General features: G+C 40.6%; 1 protein-coding gene across 4 annotated transcripts; it reads left to right on the top strand.

The window, feature by feature from the left end:
- The first annotated feature begins 2,230 nt into the window (after positions 1 to 2,230).
- znf365 (zinc finger protein 365) lies at positions 2,231 to 13,948 on the top strand. Of its 4 annotated transcripts, XM_051076690.1 has the most exons (8): positions 2,231 to 2,381; positions 2,476 to 2,691; positions 3,914 to 4,590; positions 4,768 to 5,077; positions 5,838 to 6,009; positions 6,192 to 6,238; positions 7,506 to 7,718; positions 12,119 to 13,948. In XM_051076690.1, exons 3-8 carry the CDS (start codon positions 3,924 to 3,926, stop codon positions 12,192 to 12,194), a joined length of 1,485 nt encoding a protein of 494 aa, XP_050932647.1. In that variant the 5' UTR covers positions 2,231 to 2,381; positions 2,476 to 2,691; positions 3,914 to 3,923; the 3' UTR covers positions 12,195 to 13,948. The 4 variants fall into 4 exon arrangements, with proteins under 4 accessions (XP_050932647.1, XP_050932648.1, XP_050932646.1 ...); XM_051076691.1 differs by lacking the exon at positions 2,476 to 2,691 and having other exon boundaries at positions 3,920 to 4,590; XM_051076689.1 differs by lacking the exon at positions 2,476 to 2,691.
- Positions 13,949 to 16,406: the final 2,458 nt, after the last annotated feature.

The following is a 16,406-nucleotide window of genomic DNA, read 5'->3' as shown; positions in this document are numbered from 1 at the left end:
TGTTGCTCAGCTGAGAGTCCATCCAGCTATCAAAAAGTGTGTGTGTGTGTGTGTGTGTGTGTGTGTGTGTGTGTGTGTGTGTGATTAACTGGGAGTGTGCCAGAGCTTCTTCAGTTTGGCTGAGATGATTGCCACCATTCTGTTCAATACTGACACAGATTAAACTGGTAGGAGACAGAAAGCTGTGTGTGTGTGTGTGTGTGTGTGTTGTGTGTGTGTGTGTTGTGTGTGTGTGTGTGTGTGTGTGTTTGGGTGATGGTGGCACACAATCTATTCAAAAATGTATTATTAGGGGTGAGTGTTATTGTATTTATCATTAATCTCTCATTAACAGTGTATGAAAAAAAAGCATTGCCATTATAAAATGTATATTTAATGCACAAGGCTGTTAATAGGCCCAGTAATGCTTATTCCAATTAAAGAAAAGCAACAAAACACAATTCAGAAGTAGACTTACACTAAAGCACCTTGGTTTCAGAGGAGTTGTTTTAGACCCCGAGCCTTGTCACAGTAATTACACATGTGAAATCACACATGATCATATGTTGCAGGGAGAACACACACACACACAACACACACACAAGGACAGAAGGTGAATTGCAATTCATTGAGCAATATTTGAATTTTCATTGCAATATTCAATTTAATTTGGAAATACACAGAGGTATAGATCTCATTTACAACATAGTGAGGTTAATAAAAAAGAAGAAACACAGAAAAGAATATAGATAAAATGAAAAATAAAATGTAAAAAATTTTTGGTTTGTTTTTTTAAAACCAAATTGGTGAAATAGTAAATCCCAAAACAGCTGGTGAAATAAGATGAGAAAAAAATAGAACTTGCTCTAAGGATAAAAATGAGGTAGATTGTTCCGCATATCATTCCACATTGCAGGTGAACAAAAACAGGATTTTCCGAGGTCAGTAAAAACAGCTGGCACCTGCTTAATCCAACCCTTCAAGCATGTTTGATAAGAACCCGCATTAACAGCAAGGAAGTAATATAAAGGCTAAGAAACCAGGAAGGGCCTTATGAATAAATAAAACCCAGTGTCTATCCCACCCCACAAAGAGAGGGGCCACACAGCCTTGGCATATAGATCACAGTTATCACCAGTAATAAATCTTAGTGCAGAATGATAAACGGTATCCGAGCGTTTCAGAGTCACAGCTAAGGTATGCACTTATAAAATGTCACCATAATCCAAGATTATATGATTTCATGGAAAATTGCCTCACTAAACACTGCAAGGACTGTAATAAAATATGCATCTATGGAACCAGCAGAGAGGGAAAAACACCAAACTACTGAGGCAGCAGCCAAATGCCTCAGCCAGTCAACCCCTGGAGTACAGCAAATCTCCAAGAGGTGGTTGACCTGAAGTCCTGCCAGCAGCTTGATGAAACAGATTTTCCCTTACTCCACAAAGAACCATTAAAACAGCACAGGACAGACAGAGGGTCACACTGTCCAAACTTCAGTTTGACTCAAACTCAGTACGAAATGCTTGTAGAGTCTGAGTTCAAGTCAAACTAAGGGTATGTAAGAGTCAACTTTTTTGTGTTACAACATGATCACATTGTGTCTTTGGAGCGTGTGAGAAAAGTGGAACACCCAGAGAAAGCCCACACATGAAGTTGCTGGCTTACCAGCTTGAAGTCAGAGTGGATAGATGGGGAGGGGAGAAGATGGGGAGTGAAGAGTTGGGAGGGAAGATTGGGAGCATGGGGTTAAAGGTGTTACTGAGGGGAAAGAGAGGGGAGAAAGGCAGGAGGAGGGAGGAGAACATAGGGGTTAGGAATGATAAAATTTTGAGAATAGAGAGGCTGTTTCTCCACATTTCTCCACAGTTCTTCTAAAGAGCTTCACTGGCACTGAGACTTGTCCAGGTTGTTTCCAGCCTGGGCCAGTGAAATTCTGACTTTGAAGGTGTCCTCATCCCGTCTGGCCAGTCATGTCTCAGCCTCTTTCTTCTTCTCTGTTTCAGCTATCAGAGCTTCCTTTAGTTTTTGTGTTTTTAAGCCAGCATCTCATTCCTTCTTCGTCTTTTTGGACAAGTCAACAATAAAGCCCACCTTCTCCTTAGAGACAGACAAAAGCAGCAGTTTAAAATAAAAGTCACAGACAATAGAAGAGGCACAAAGACATACTTAAAATGTTTTGAAAATCCAGACCGGAAGTAACTGTATTGGTTTCATTTTGAAAACGTTGACCGGATGTCTCGTTGTTATTGCTGTGACTATTTTGGGCTAACTTGATGCTGGTCCTCTGTTGAATGAATGACATCATGCGGGCTGCTGCCTGTGTCCATCTGCGACATGCCACCGTCAGACAGTAACGGTTAGACGTTTATTCGCAGTCTGCCGTTAAACTACACTCGGTAAGAGCTGCACGTTAAATCTGATTCATGTTCAGTAATGATTCAGCGGTTGTTTCTCTTTGCTAGCTAACGTTAGCCCCCTCTCTCCGTACAGAGCAGAGCTAACGTTGAGTTGGCCAAAAATGCTAAAGACTGTGGGAGGAATTGACCTGTTACGCCGTTTTTAGACGCAGAATTAAACGGACACCAGAGGGAAACTGTAAAATGTAAAAGACCCAGTTTGTTTTGTTTGTGTCTGGGGAGTAAAGCCGCTGTTCGCCTGTTCAGGTCACCTGCTGCCGTCCAGTCTGTCCTCTTGGCATTTATTCAGGTTGGAAATCACACAGTTTCAATACAAAGCACTGTGGTGTCATGCTGCCACATTGTCTTTGATTATAGTGATTATGTAACTCATTGATACATGAAAACACAGGTCTGTTGCAATGACATGTATACACTGAGCAGTGTCAGGTTATTGTCATCTGTTTTTATTGTAAATCATTTGACTTGACAGAGCAGACCCAGGTACAGATTTAGAAACTTCAGTAGGACTTGGGCAAATTGGGAAACAGTTTTAATAAACTGCACATTATCAGTAGTTACATTGGTTATACAGAGTAGTAAATGAATGCCAAATAACATGACAAATAAGTATACATCATTTTAATCATAAAATGTGATCCCACAGGCATGGACAATGCCCCCACCGCCCACCCCTCCTGCATGACTTAATCAGGCCCCTGTTTATCATAATTACATCTAGTCTCTTAGTGCAACATACACATTTGCATATATAGTATGAGTCTTTTTATTATTTTTTTAACCCTCAATTACTAACAGCTTTGTTCTTAAATCAATTCCTAAAACAAAACATGTTGAATATCTAAACTAATATTGTGCCATACTAAATTAATATCAGCAAAAAGTCTTTTGGCTACTTTTGGAGTTTTTTTTCTTCAGTATTACCCAGTGATCATTAAATATTTCTCCATGCTGTTCTGGTCTGTTTGGTTCCATTTAACTTTCATTCTAAACTTTAATAACGACTTGTGTAGTTCAGGGCTTCAGCCAACATCTTTTTCCATTATGTGTCATTTTTTCTATTATTTTTCCAGATTAATACATTAATCATTTAGTTTGAAAAAATTTAGAATATATGAAAAATGCATTATAATGCCTTGTTTTGTTTGACCAATAGTCCAAAACCCAGAGATATTCAGTATGTTATCATGTAAGAGCAGCACATCCTTAAATTTGAGAAAATGGAACATGAGGATGTTTGGCTTTTTTACATGATGATGGCTTAAAAGGTGAAGTGATTATAGTGTATTTCTGTTCATAGACAGGATAATTAATTAGCTGTTTTTCAGCTCTAAATCTATCAAATGTCTTTCTACCATTATTCTGCAAAATTTCAGAACAATGTCAGTTCCCAGAGTTCAAGGCGACATCCTTAAATAGCTTTTTTTGCTTGACAAATCCAAAACCCCAACCTATTGACTAACTGACTCATTGTTTCAGGTTGAAAAGCTTCAGGTTTGTCTGTATTCCAGGTGCAGAGTGATGCAGCAGAAGTTGTGTTCCAGAGGTTCTGGTTCCTTCCTCTTAGAGAGGAACGGCCAGGCCTGTGGCGCCATCACCGACCCCATCACCTCCTGTGACCTCCCCTTCCGCTGCCCCCGCTGCGGTGAGCAGGAGCGTTTCCGCAGCCTGGCCTCACTCCGCGCCCACCTGGAGTACCGCCACTCTTACCGCTCGCCGGATGTGATCACCGGCGGCTTCAGCATCACCGGTAAACTCCCTGACCCCTTGACGGCGGCGATCCCCTGGCACGACATGAGCCTCCCGACTCGCAGGGGCCAGCAGAGCGCGGGGCGGCCGCCTCACGCCCGCTCCCTCAGCGACAGCAGGGACAGCGGATACCTCCACTCGTACAGTTCTGTGAGGAGGCGCACCCAGAGCGTCGGGGTGGGGACGCAGGCCGAGGAGGAGGAAGAGGAAGATGAAGAGGAGGGAGGCACAGAGGATGAAGATGCAGGAGAAGAGGATGAGGAGGAAGACAATGGCCAAGAGAGAGATGGAGGTAGAAATGAGGAAGATAACAAAACAAAAAAGTCCGATGCAGGCTACCATCACCTCAACCACCATCACTTCCCGTTCCCTCCACTGGCTCCTCTTGGCCCCCCGCCAGACCTGGACCTGGACCTGGACCTGGATCTGGATCTTGTCGGTACGTTCAGATTCACTTACTTACATTGTTTTTGGAGCAGGGTCTTATTTATAGATGATGTTTTCAGGGTCACTGAAATGTTGAGATTGTATGTGGGGGACACCTCCAGTGTAGTTCAAACAGTACAGTCATGCTTACATCTGCAGTGACTTGTATTCCCTGTACTGTAACCACCAGAGCAGAATTCGTACTCTGGTTTGGAGACGGCGGCGGCCTCAGCTGCGGTGCGCCGGCGACTGGCCAGCATCCTGCGGGCGGCGGACAGCACCATGCAGCGCCGTCTGGCCAAGGTGAGCACGGAGCTGGCCCAGACCGACACGGAGCTCCTGTGTGAGCGCGCTCACTCGCAGCACCTGGCCCAGGAGAGGCAGGAGGTCGCGGAACGGGAGAGGTCGTTGAGCCGGCAGGTGGACGTGGCTGTCATGGTGATCGCCGCGCTGAGGGAGCAGCTCAACGCCTCGGAGAATGAACTGGAACGACGAGAGAGGTAAAAGGGCAACGGGTTTGACTGGTGTGGGCATCTGAAGACCTTAAAGGAAAACTCAGCTGATTTTCCATCCTCAGTGTCCTTGTGCAGGTGTTGGGGAGGGATATAACTACATAGCAGTATAAAGCCTTTAGTTTCTGAGCCATGTGATGTCTGATATATGCGCTGCACCTCTGCTGCAGGCTCCAGGACACATTAGCACCTACTAACATATCACACCCCAGTCTCCAACCCAACTGTCTGTTGTTGAGTTGCATTATGGGTGATGTAGGAGCCAGGTTTTAAGACGAACAGACAATGTGTGGAGTAAAAAAGACAATATCACTTCACTGCTGCATCAGTTTCGGTGCTTTTCTCAAACTGCATCACAAGTGCAGTCTTGAAGAGGAAAAATCTACATATAGTATTCTGGGTGTTTTGTGCTGTGGGACCATTGTTGATATCCACAGCAACTGCTAAGTGAACCTTTTCCATTTAACCTTTAATCCATCCTTGCACATGTAGGGGCCCACTGGAATGCTGGGTCCTTTGGCATGCACTCAGGACACCTTGACGTCTGATCCAGTCACGCATGAATCACTTGTGCACTGAAATGTCAAAACTCAGGCTGCCAGATGTCTTAAAACTACTTGAACTTTCTGACAAGGCCAAGAAATTTGACATTAATAAACTGCCTGAAAACTCCTTCAGCCGTGACAATGCTGACTCGCTCTGAGGGATTAGGTTAGATTTGGTTATTGGCATCATTTTTGTTTTCCAGGGAGGTGATAACAATCCAGAAGTTTCTGGAAGCAGCAGCTAGACAGGAGACTTGCGGCAAAGTTCGAATCCAGCACTTCATTGAGAACCTGCTGAGACGCATCGCTCTGGCCGAGAGATTGGTGGAGTATTACCAGGTTAACGGCAGTCCGCTACAGTGCAACCACTACAAGGTACAACAGCACACACACACATACGCACATAGGTCTTAGTCTGTCATGACACAACACACACCGACTTCAAATCACTGACTTAATTAAAGTTTGAGAACTGTTTTTTTGCTTGGATTTTTGCCCGTGGTCTTTGAGTGCTGTAGTGAAAACATGAACTTTGACCTTTTCTGTCTTCTCAATAGCACCAGCAGCCAACTGATAATGGACCTCACAGAATTACTAAAAGCAGGTGAGTTAAGTTTCACATAGAATTCAATGTTGGTGCAATTTGGATTGCACAAATTCTACAAAAAAACATTTACCAGTTTACTATGAAATTAATAAATACACTTTTATTAAGTCATCATATGAATAAATAAACACACTGTTGCTGCAGACAGAGATTCAATTAAATTAACCACCTGACAGACAAGAAAACTAAGTTGTGAGAACATCCTCTTATTAACTACTCAAATTCAGCTTTAAAAAGCAGAATCGTCCTAACAGGGCAGGTAAACTGCTGCTCCGACCTGCTGCTGGTCTGAATCAAAGCCAAAAGGTAACAGAGTGGCTGCTAAATCATTCATGAGGACTCTTGTGTCGTCTGTCAGATTTCTGATTTGTCGTCATGTTTAATTCATCACTAAACATGTGACACTTTGTCCTTCCGCTCAGTCAAGGGAGTGGGATTACCTGTCTCTCACTGTGCTGCTGAAAGAGTGTGTGTGTGTGTGTGTGTGTGTGTGTGTGTGTGTGTGAGTTTGCATATTGTGAGTGACATTATTCACCTGTGACATTCCTGGATTTTGTCATTGCATTCATTAGTGATCCCAACTGAACATTTCCTCCCACTTTGAAAGTGAGTGTTGACTATCAAAATATCAGCAGTGATGTGAGTGAAGAATAAAGAGGTTCTTCCCAATTGTTACTCCAAGCAGATTAAAATAAGTGCTAAGAATTGTTTGAAAAAGACTGCATTGACAGTGAGACTAGGTAAAAACCTAGTATATGACAGGACCATGTAATGAAATCTGCAGAGTGTCTCTCCTGTTGGGTTGCTGACAGCATTATCAGCAAGGGCACATTCAGTTGCAACAAAGTGAAGCAAAGCGTTTATTTAGAGGGATACAGTGGTGCACTGAACACCCTGTTGTGTTAAGCATATGCACTGCCTTTTTAAAACTGGTCACCACGGCGTAACAGGACACACCACACACTGATTTTGGTCTCTACCAACTCCTGAGGGAAGTATCCAGCATTTAAGCTGATAAATGCTCCGCTGTGTTCATCAGCTAGTCTCTTACTGTGCCTGTCTGCTACAGTGGCTTTTTGACTTTGACCCAGAACAGGAAAGTTGTGGTAACACCAGATATTCCAAAAAAGTTGGTGTCTTCAGCCTTGGCTTCCACACTGAGCTGTGGTGGATATCACTTGCCAGGCACTTTAGGAGAGAAGGAATAGTGAAAATAGGACAACACCCATTATTTGCTTTGTTCATGTTTTTGTGTCATTCCCAGGTCAGCAGGAGGTCAGCTGTCCTCGTCTGGACTCCATGACAGCAGGTCCCAGTCCTCCTCCCAGTTTGGTAGCCGTCCTCCATTCTCCAAACCAGGCGGGGAACGAGACCGGGAACGGGAGCGCCGGGAGCGGCTGGCCCAGTCGTCCAGGCTGTTCTGCCGACCCGAACACAGAGACGACATCTGGAACCACCAGCGCCGCCGCTCCACCGGGTACGAGGCCTAGAACTGTAGGGACACACCGGGGAGAGGGGATGTCAGTGGGTAAAACCTTATTATACAATGACTTTATTCCAGTTTGATAACCTGTGGAAAAGTACTGCAAGGTCACATCCACCACATCAGTCTTCTTTGGAGTAGTTACATTAAGCAGTTCCTCTTCAGTATAATAAAACTTAAATTAATTAAGTGTCTTTATGACAGTGCTTTATACTGAAATAACTCACAGAGCTCAAATCAGATTTGTTTTGACCACAAACCTTTTGCCTACAAGAAGGTTGCCTTGCCTACACTCTTTTTTCAAATGGCACGTTTAAGTTTCTTAGTAGGTATGGAACTGAAAATTAAATAGTCATTTATGAAATCTTTTTTTGAAATGACATGCAAATCTGAAATTTTCAACAAAATGTAAGTGACTCTCTGCATACACTGTACAAGATGCAACAATTAGAGTATTCATCGAATTGCAGCTACTATGAGAATCACTTAAGTCATTTTTTCAGCACAAGGTTAATCTAAACTATAAATCAAAAACTCTTATAAATGACTGCTGCTTGGTTTTGGGCAGTTTGATCCCCAGTAGAGAGAATAAATACAAAAATAGAACAAAACTAACTTTTCCATTTTGTTTCAAACTGAAGAAAACACATTAGAGATCACAGTACATAACACTGCATAACAGGGTTTAAGAACAATATGCAATAATAAATATTACTGCTCGATGTATTCAAATACATAACGGTATATATTGTGATGGTTTTTTATCACCAACACTGTCGTATTGTGTATTTTGTACTTTTCCATAGATTATTTTACTGAAATAAACGGTTATAAATAGTTACACTGGGTGCTTTTCAGTGGGATGTGAGTGTTCAAACATATAAATGAATGTCAGCTTCTAGTCTTTTGTCTAATTAGACAGCACAAATCATAGTATTTATCTCAGTATAATAGATAGTCTCAGTCTTTAGTATTACTTCTGTTCTGAATTCTTTACTCAATTTTAGAGAAACTTCAGGTAAAAATGTGCTTTTGTATGAGTTTACTTATTTAAGATTTAATGACAGCTGAGGTCTGATCATGGAAATCCTCCTGAATCAGATGGCTTGAGTATAAGTAGGTCCCAGTGATGCTGATGACACGTCCTCTCCTCTGGTCGAACCTTTGCATCTCGGCCTGGTTTCCCAAAAACTCCTGATCAGTCCAGTTATCTTCTCTCTGTCTGTGCTTTTAAGGCCAAATGGCAGCAACTATTGCCAGTGATCACCTTTACTAGTTGACACAGTTCATCAGTTGACCCCTCGTCTGAATAATATATGTTCAACATTAGCTTAGCATCCACAGCTAAGCACAGCCGGTCTGTCAAGCTTTGGATTTCTCTGCACGTTGAAGCGGCGGCAGTCTTAAGATCCGCTGTGATAGGAAACTGAACTTCACTTCAGAGCAGGCAGGTCATATTGTCTGCATTTTCCAGACTCCATATACTCCAGATGCATATTTTTCTTACTTTATTCTCACTTTCTGTTCATAATAGAATTGCACAAAGAAATGCTACCTTTCTGTCAGCACTGAGAACACAGCTGTCTTGTCTGATTAAGTTTACTGAAATTGTTGCAGGACAAAACTGACCACGTGTCCCGTGGCTACGTTAAGTCAAAAAAACACAGTCTGTCTGGCTTAATGTAAACTGCAATCATTAACATGTCTGGTTTGCTAGCTTTCCACCTACATTAGGGATTACTGTTTGAAAACATAAACATGTATGTGAGCTAAGCAGCCCGACATTGTTTTTAACCAGCGTATGTTAGCCTAATTAGCTTGGTAGCTACAGGTGATAAAATCTGCCAGAAACGGTAAAGAAATCACTGAAGTCAGAAGTCTTTTGTCTACCTCTGTCTGAAATTAAGGATGCATTGTTTAGACATGTAATAATTTATTTATTTGATAATCTTGGAGTGATAAATCTGCCCCTGTTACCAGTGTTAACTGCACTGTACAGTGCAAAAATGGAGAGCTTGACGGGCATGGTGAACTGTCAATAAACTGCACTAAGAGAGTGCTGTTTCCACCTTGTGAAGCAGATTCCAACATCAGACCCTCACCACCTGCACCACCACCAGCATCAAGACTCCCTCCAAAATAATGGTGAAGCTGGGGGATTAAATTATTGACTGATTACTGGTTCATCCTCATTGATTGAGTCATTGTGCCAAAAAATAATACACACCATCAGAATACTTTATACCTTTTTTTGATTGAAATATTGTTTGTTTTGTAACGTCCTCCACCAACAGACAGACAATTCTGCCACCAGTTTCTCAGAGCATTTTTGCAGAAGTGTAGCAGATGTTGATTTAGATTTGGTGCATCACCCTGTAAGGGGGAGGCTGTGGATATCTTTTGGTGCGTCTTTTCCCCATCAGAAATGCATTATCTGGCCAATGGGGCAGTTTAAAAACTATTATTGTCTTAGGTTTGAATGTGTTTCACACTTTTTCATATAATATTTCAAACCCATAAACAGACATATTGTCACATATGCACAACAAAGGTGACCCTATTCATGGATTTTAAAATGTAACCCTAATCGTTAGCTGTACATATAGTGGTAATTAATAATGGGAACTTTTTTTTTAGGGGATCATTTTTTTAGCTGACATGTTGTTATGTGTTACCCTCGCAGCTCTGATTTGGTTTATAAAGCACAGACAAGAGACTGATGACACCAGACCTGGGTCATATACAGTCTGCATATTATTCTTGGCTTTTGTTTGAACTTGCTTCAGATGACAGATGGTGGGCTTCTCTACATTAGGACCATTTCAGAGACTTTCTGGTAATTGTATATAGAGAGAAATGTTGGATATGTTGACTTGAAAATACTTATGATTTTTATTTTTCCTTGCAGTAGTGGTCCTGCTGTATGGAGCTAGCCATCCACCAGTCTGTCACCAAGGCAGGCTTAAACCAGAGATGTAGTGGAGGGTAAACCCAGATGTGCACTAGTTAACCCACTTTTCAGCCTTTCTTTAAAGGAGCAGTACAACTTTTTTTTTGGAAGAACACTTGTTTTCTACCTTAGCCAGAGTCAGTTGAGACAATAGATATCTGTTTCATGTCTCTGTGTTCAGAACAAAGAGCGGTTCAGGATGTGTTAGCCTAGCTTAGCACAAAGACTGGATGAAGGGGGAATCTGCTAGCCTAGCACCATCAAGATACACCTTCTAACAACTGTCAAGCTCTCTGATATACCCATAGTTGTGAAGACCAGCACACATTTCCACAGATTAAAGGATAAGTTCTGTATTTTTATTCTTGTCAACAAATCTCACAAAAAGCCCAGAAACCAAAATGAAAGTCTCCTACAAACAATAGTGTGTGTGTGTGTGTGTGTGTGTGTGTGTGTGTGTGTATCAAAGCCTGAATAAGATTTATCAGAGCTCCAGAAACTATTACAACACATCAGTGAGCCACACTGTTGGCTCACATGTTCCTTCATTGCCATGAGCACACACACTGTAGTTTATTTTGACTCAGTCCAACATACACTGTCCTGCTGCCCCAAATACTACAGTCTCAAATTTTTGATCATGAAACTACATATTTGTGCACTGTTTTTAAATATTTACATCTTCAGTGTGAACCAAAAGGCTTGGGATACTTGGTTTTGGTCTTTTTTGGGGAATTTGTAACAAAAAAAAATAGAATAACACCAGACTTATCCTTTAATTAAAGCTTAAATCAGCCTACCCTGATGCCAGTCTTTGTGCTAAAAAAGTTGAGACGTTTTACTCTCCACGACATTGCCAGATAAAATAAGCCATGTACATGCAGGAGCAGCTTGGCCCAGCTCTGGAGGGACACCACACATATAACGAATGTACTCCGAGTTAATGTATAGCTCACAACTGAAGAGATGCAGTGTTTTAAGACCTGACTTTTATCTCGCTCAGGCTTAAACTCGCACTCATTCACACAGAAACGGGTGGAGATTCTCCGATCACAAACGAATGACGTCGTTATCAACGCTTTCATCCAAAGTGACTTACAGTGCCGTGAATGCATACAGTACATTTGCAGTAAACTAAACAACTCATGACAGCTTGTTTATAGAATCATTCCTCTCTCTCTTTGCATCGTTCCGTACGATCTGTTTACATGTCATTTTTGCACTCATTCAGTCATAAGAATGTATATGTAAAAGATGGTATTCAGTGTAAAATGTATCTTTACCGTCATTGGTTTAGGTTTTGTTGACAGTGTTAATAGATATTTTGTATACAAAGCTATTATGTGTCGTCAAGTGGAAGTAGTAGTCCCACAGTACTTAAACTTGGCAGAACATTTATCTGGGTCACAAACACAAATAATATCTTTTTTTTAATTTTCAACAGGGTGTCTGCAGGTCCTGGAAAGGTTTTAAAATTCCTTGAATTATGTTATATAAATTCAAGGCCTTCAAGTATTTGACTTGAATACAGTTACATAATACAGAATTCAAAATCCTTGACGCACATCTTGGTGTTTTATTCTTCTGCTGAGAGACAGACACTCTTCTGATGCTTCACCATTATGTTTTTTTTGTTTTGTTTTGTTTGTTTGTTTTAAATTTCTAGTTTTTTGAAGTTAGTTTACTTTATTTACATTTCTAATTGGAATTAATGAGGTGATAAAAAAGTTTTAAATATAAGTGAATAAAGCTTGCAGGCACCCGTTTTAAAGGCTTGACCAGCAGTGGTATCAACAATGATTTGTTCCAAATTTAGCGGAAGTTGCCAATATTTTTAAGCCAGATGCTGTACTGTATTTTTTTCCACCAGTTAAACAAATGAAGTCAGATTGAAATATTAGAAATTCAGTAATATTATATGTTAAATGGAATATATATGGAATATAAAGCAAAAAAGGCATTAGCAGTTTTTAATGGCTTCAGGGCCCTAAAATGCTTAGGGTAAACTTCAGTAGGGTTTCATCAGATCCACCCTCCTCTGCTTCTCACCACATGAAAACCTGATCTAGATAAATTTGGACAAATTTCCCACTGAGTATCCCAGAGATCTGTGTGTGATTAGACTTCTGAATCCTCTAGCACTTTGTGAATTTAGATAGTGGTGATGTTAGCCCAAGTGTGTCTGCTGCTGTCAATTAAAAAAACAGTTTCTGTTCTAGAAAAACAGATACACAGAGTTGTATCAACAGTGAAAACAGTGAACAGTTTTTGTTGTCAGCTACATGAGTCACAAAGCTCGATCAGTTTTTATTATGTAATGTAAATGAGACACCAGGTTTCTCTAATCTCCTACCCCCATTTGCAGAAACCAAGTGTCTTATTTACATTACATGATAAAACCTATATAAAACCTGTAACCATCGAAATCCGAGTTGTGGGGTTTTTATTGAAGCAGCAGCATAGCTCTTGAAAGATGCGGGTGTGGAGGAGTGTGTGTAGTGCTTCAGGTTTGTGTCTGGTGAACTGCTTCCTGTTGTGAGTTTCTGGTGCTCAGTCATTGGAAGGTGGTAGAAGATGCATGATGCAGCCCTACTACTACTACTACATATGTAGCTATTGTGTTACTGTGAAAGCATGCTTCATATGTAGCAAAAAAAAAGCAAAGTACTTATAAAATACTGTTATCTTGTACTATTATGTGTACTTTTGTAGCAGAGCGAGGTCTATTTTAATGGAATTTGAAGGAGAGTTGCACTAAACCGACTGAGAGCACTTAGCTTTGAGCCGTTGGATTTCATGTGAAGGGATGTGTTGTATGCTGGACAATCAGCAGGGTTCGTGCACAGGTTTGGAAAAGTCTTGAAAATAGATTTTATTACTTCTGTGTTCCGAGATGTTTTGGGAAAATGTGCAAAGAGCTCTGAAACTGAGAGAAAAAAAGGCTGAGAAGCAAGTATTCTAACTGGAGTTAATGTTTGTTTGATTATGACACTACTACCTTTATTGCCGTGAGTCTTTAGAGATAAAGTTAGTTTTATGTTGTGTAAAACTGTTTCCGCGGCCAAGTTTAATATCTTTGAGTTCATCATGTTTGTCTGTAGGGATTTCGTTTGCAGAAGTAATCTCTAGTTTTGTGCCTTCACTCAAAAACTCTGTAGTCTGTATAACACTGTGCAAAATGCAATACTGTGAAGACCTGGAATACTTTTTATGTTGAAACTTGTTGGTCTGTGTGATAACCATTGATGATTAAAGAACAAATATGACACCAAGATTATTTACTATGTTTTGTTGTTGTTCAGGGGTTGTGGATTTAGGGGTTGGAGTTACCACTGGTCTCCAGTATGTGGCAGTGTAAAACGTATGTAATACTTTTTTTTACCCCACTGTTTATTTTAAAGCTTTAGTATCTAGTGACTTTGTAGTTTCATATTACTTATTCAATATATAGTCAACAAATGACATATAATAATGTATCATCATAGATTAAGCTACCAGGAGTACATGCAGTACAAGAAGAAGGTTCGTGACAAGGTAGAAGGAGATGAGTTAATCAGCTTTCAGCTAAAAAAAATCGGAAACTTCTTCCATCACTGGTGGTCGTGTATTTATGTACACACAGCAATCTGTACATTGCTGAAATTTGCTAAAATGATATTCAAAAAATAGTGTAAGTTTATATTTGTTGTTATATTTATTTATTTCTCACAACAGCAGCAACATGCAAAAGTTATATAAAAACACCAAATCTGATAACATTTGATATATTGTAATGTGCTGTAAAGCTGCTTTTTAATTGCTTTGTTGCAGTGTTCACAAATGGCCACTTGATGTCACTATTTCCACATAAGTACAGGGATGTACTTATGTGGAAATATATGTGGGATGTACCTACAGGATGTTGCCCTGTTCACTCGGAAGGTTGCATCAGGCCTCACGCTTTTTTTTAGTTTTAGCCTCAACATGGTTTGACTTCTTGGTCTTCAGTAACTGGGTTCCAACATTTCCCAGAATGCCTCCTATGAATGTCTTGTGCTCACCTTGGTTTTATGTTGGGTATTTTATGGGTAGCGAGCAGACAGCAGACAGGCTTGCATTACTGTTTGCCACTTTGTTGTTGCCACCACAAGGAGTCACCAGTGTCAGTCATGTTAACAGTGAGTTACTTTTATAGTTGTTTTCCATACTTACAAAGCAGAGTACCTGCATGCCAAAAGAAACCATCAGGTGTCCATACTCAATCCCAACTGAATATCAGTGTGTACTCATACTAACCATTATAGTATACTGTTTTTGCTCTTGGTATATAGTAAATCACTGATACAATACTGCAACTTGTCAAGTGCAAGTGTCAATGCCAGTTTAACATCATACAGAGATAGCAGAATTTTTTTTGTCACCACCACCCACAGTTAGTTTTGGTTTTTACAAGCTTCTACCTCACTGTGGCAGAATAATGTCCATCAAAAGCACACTGTCAGGGGGGTTCTGCAGACAGACCAGACCCTAGACCTGCTCAAAAATAAGAGTAATATGGATTTGGGTCACAGCTAACCACAGCTGATGAAACATATGGTTTTTAATTTAAGGAATATAAAAAGCACCACACAGAGAAACTTTAAAGTTAGTTTTGCTGTAACACAAAAATGTTTCTGTGAGTCAGGGTTAGTCATGTGGTGTGTAAAAATGTGACGGCATCCAGATTTTGCGAATGATCATGATTAAAAGTGTGTGTTCATCAGCAGACACAAACACACAGACACCCACATGATGATGACAATGTCTCCACTCTGGCAATATTTGCCATTAGCTGGTAATATGACTGCACAGTATGAGACAGACACACACACACACACACACACATATACAGCTCTGGAAAAAATTAAGAGACCAGTACAAAATTATTGGTTTCATGGATTTTACTATTTATAGATATGTGTTGAAGAAATCCTATTTTGTTTACCCTACAAACTACTGACAACATTTCACCCAAATTTGAAATAAAATATAATTTCGAGCATTTGTTTGCAGAAAATAACAACTGGTAACAAGACTTTTAATAATACAAAGAAAACAAGTTCATATTCATTTTTAAAACAGCACAATGCTAATGTTATAACATGGGAAAAGTTCAAAATCTGCATGAAGCTTTCATGTGTCTTGAGATGCATTACCATCCACAGCCTAATTCATCTGGCTATGAGGCATGGAGCTTTGTCCTGATCCAGGACAGTTCCTCAGAGTTGGGGAACATTGTCAGCGAGCGTTATTCCAGGATAACGTGGATGTACGTCGCTTGATTCATGCCTCCTTCACAAAGGCGAATCTGCCTAATTCCAGCCTCGCTGAAGCATCCCGACATCATTGCTGACCCTTCACCAGATTTTCACTCCAGTCATTATGGTCTTCTTTGCTCCTCAATGATGAAGGGCTTTTTTCCTCTTTCAACCATACTCACTCTGCACTTCAGTCCTGCTGTTTGCTGTTCTTTTTGCAGGTCACTTGTTGTCGCCCTACAGTTGTGTTACCATTAATCCTCTATGTATTGACAATCTTTTGACATTTTATATGTTGCAGTTCCTTGTCAATTATTGGCCAGCTGATACAACACATTTTTCATAACACCATCCTAGTCATTGTATTGGCCTGACTTTATACATGGGGGCAGGTATTATTTCAGCTTGTTGGTTTCTGGGGCTACAAGCGAAATCCCTTGAAGCTGCTGTGTATGT

The sequence above is a fragment of the Lates calcarifer genome, linkage group LG16_LG22, assembly GCF_001640805.2.
Source record: "Lates calcarifer isolate ASB-BC8 linkage group LG16_LG22, TLL_Latcal_v3, whole genome shotgun sequence".
NCBI lineage: Eukaryota > Metazoa > Chordata > Actinopteri > Centropomidae > Lates > Lates calcarifer.
Note: the sequence above shows the minus strand (reverse complement) of the source record. Positions and strands in the feature narration are given on the sequence as shown.

What these genes read in the sequence shown, in the direction of transcription:
- znf365 (XM_051076691.1), top strand. Translation starts at nt 3,924, where the DNA reads ATGCAGCAGAAGTTGTGTTCCAGAGGTTCTGGTTCCTTCCTCTTAGAG. An exon ending in TACAGTGCAACCACTACAAG is followed by an intron (nt 6,010 to 6,191) that starts GTACAACAGCAC and finishes TCTTCTCAATAG; the next exon opens with CACCAGCAGCCAACTGATAA. An exon ending in CACAGAATTACTAAAAGCAG is followed by an intron (nt 6,239 to 7,505) that starts GTGAGTTAAGTT and finishes TGTCATTCCCAG; the next exon opens with GTCAGCAGGAGGTCAGCTGT.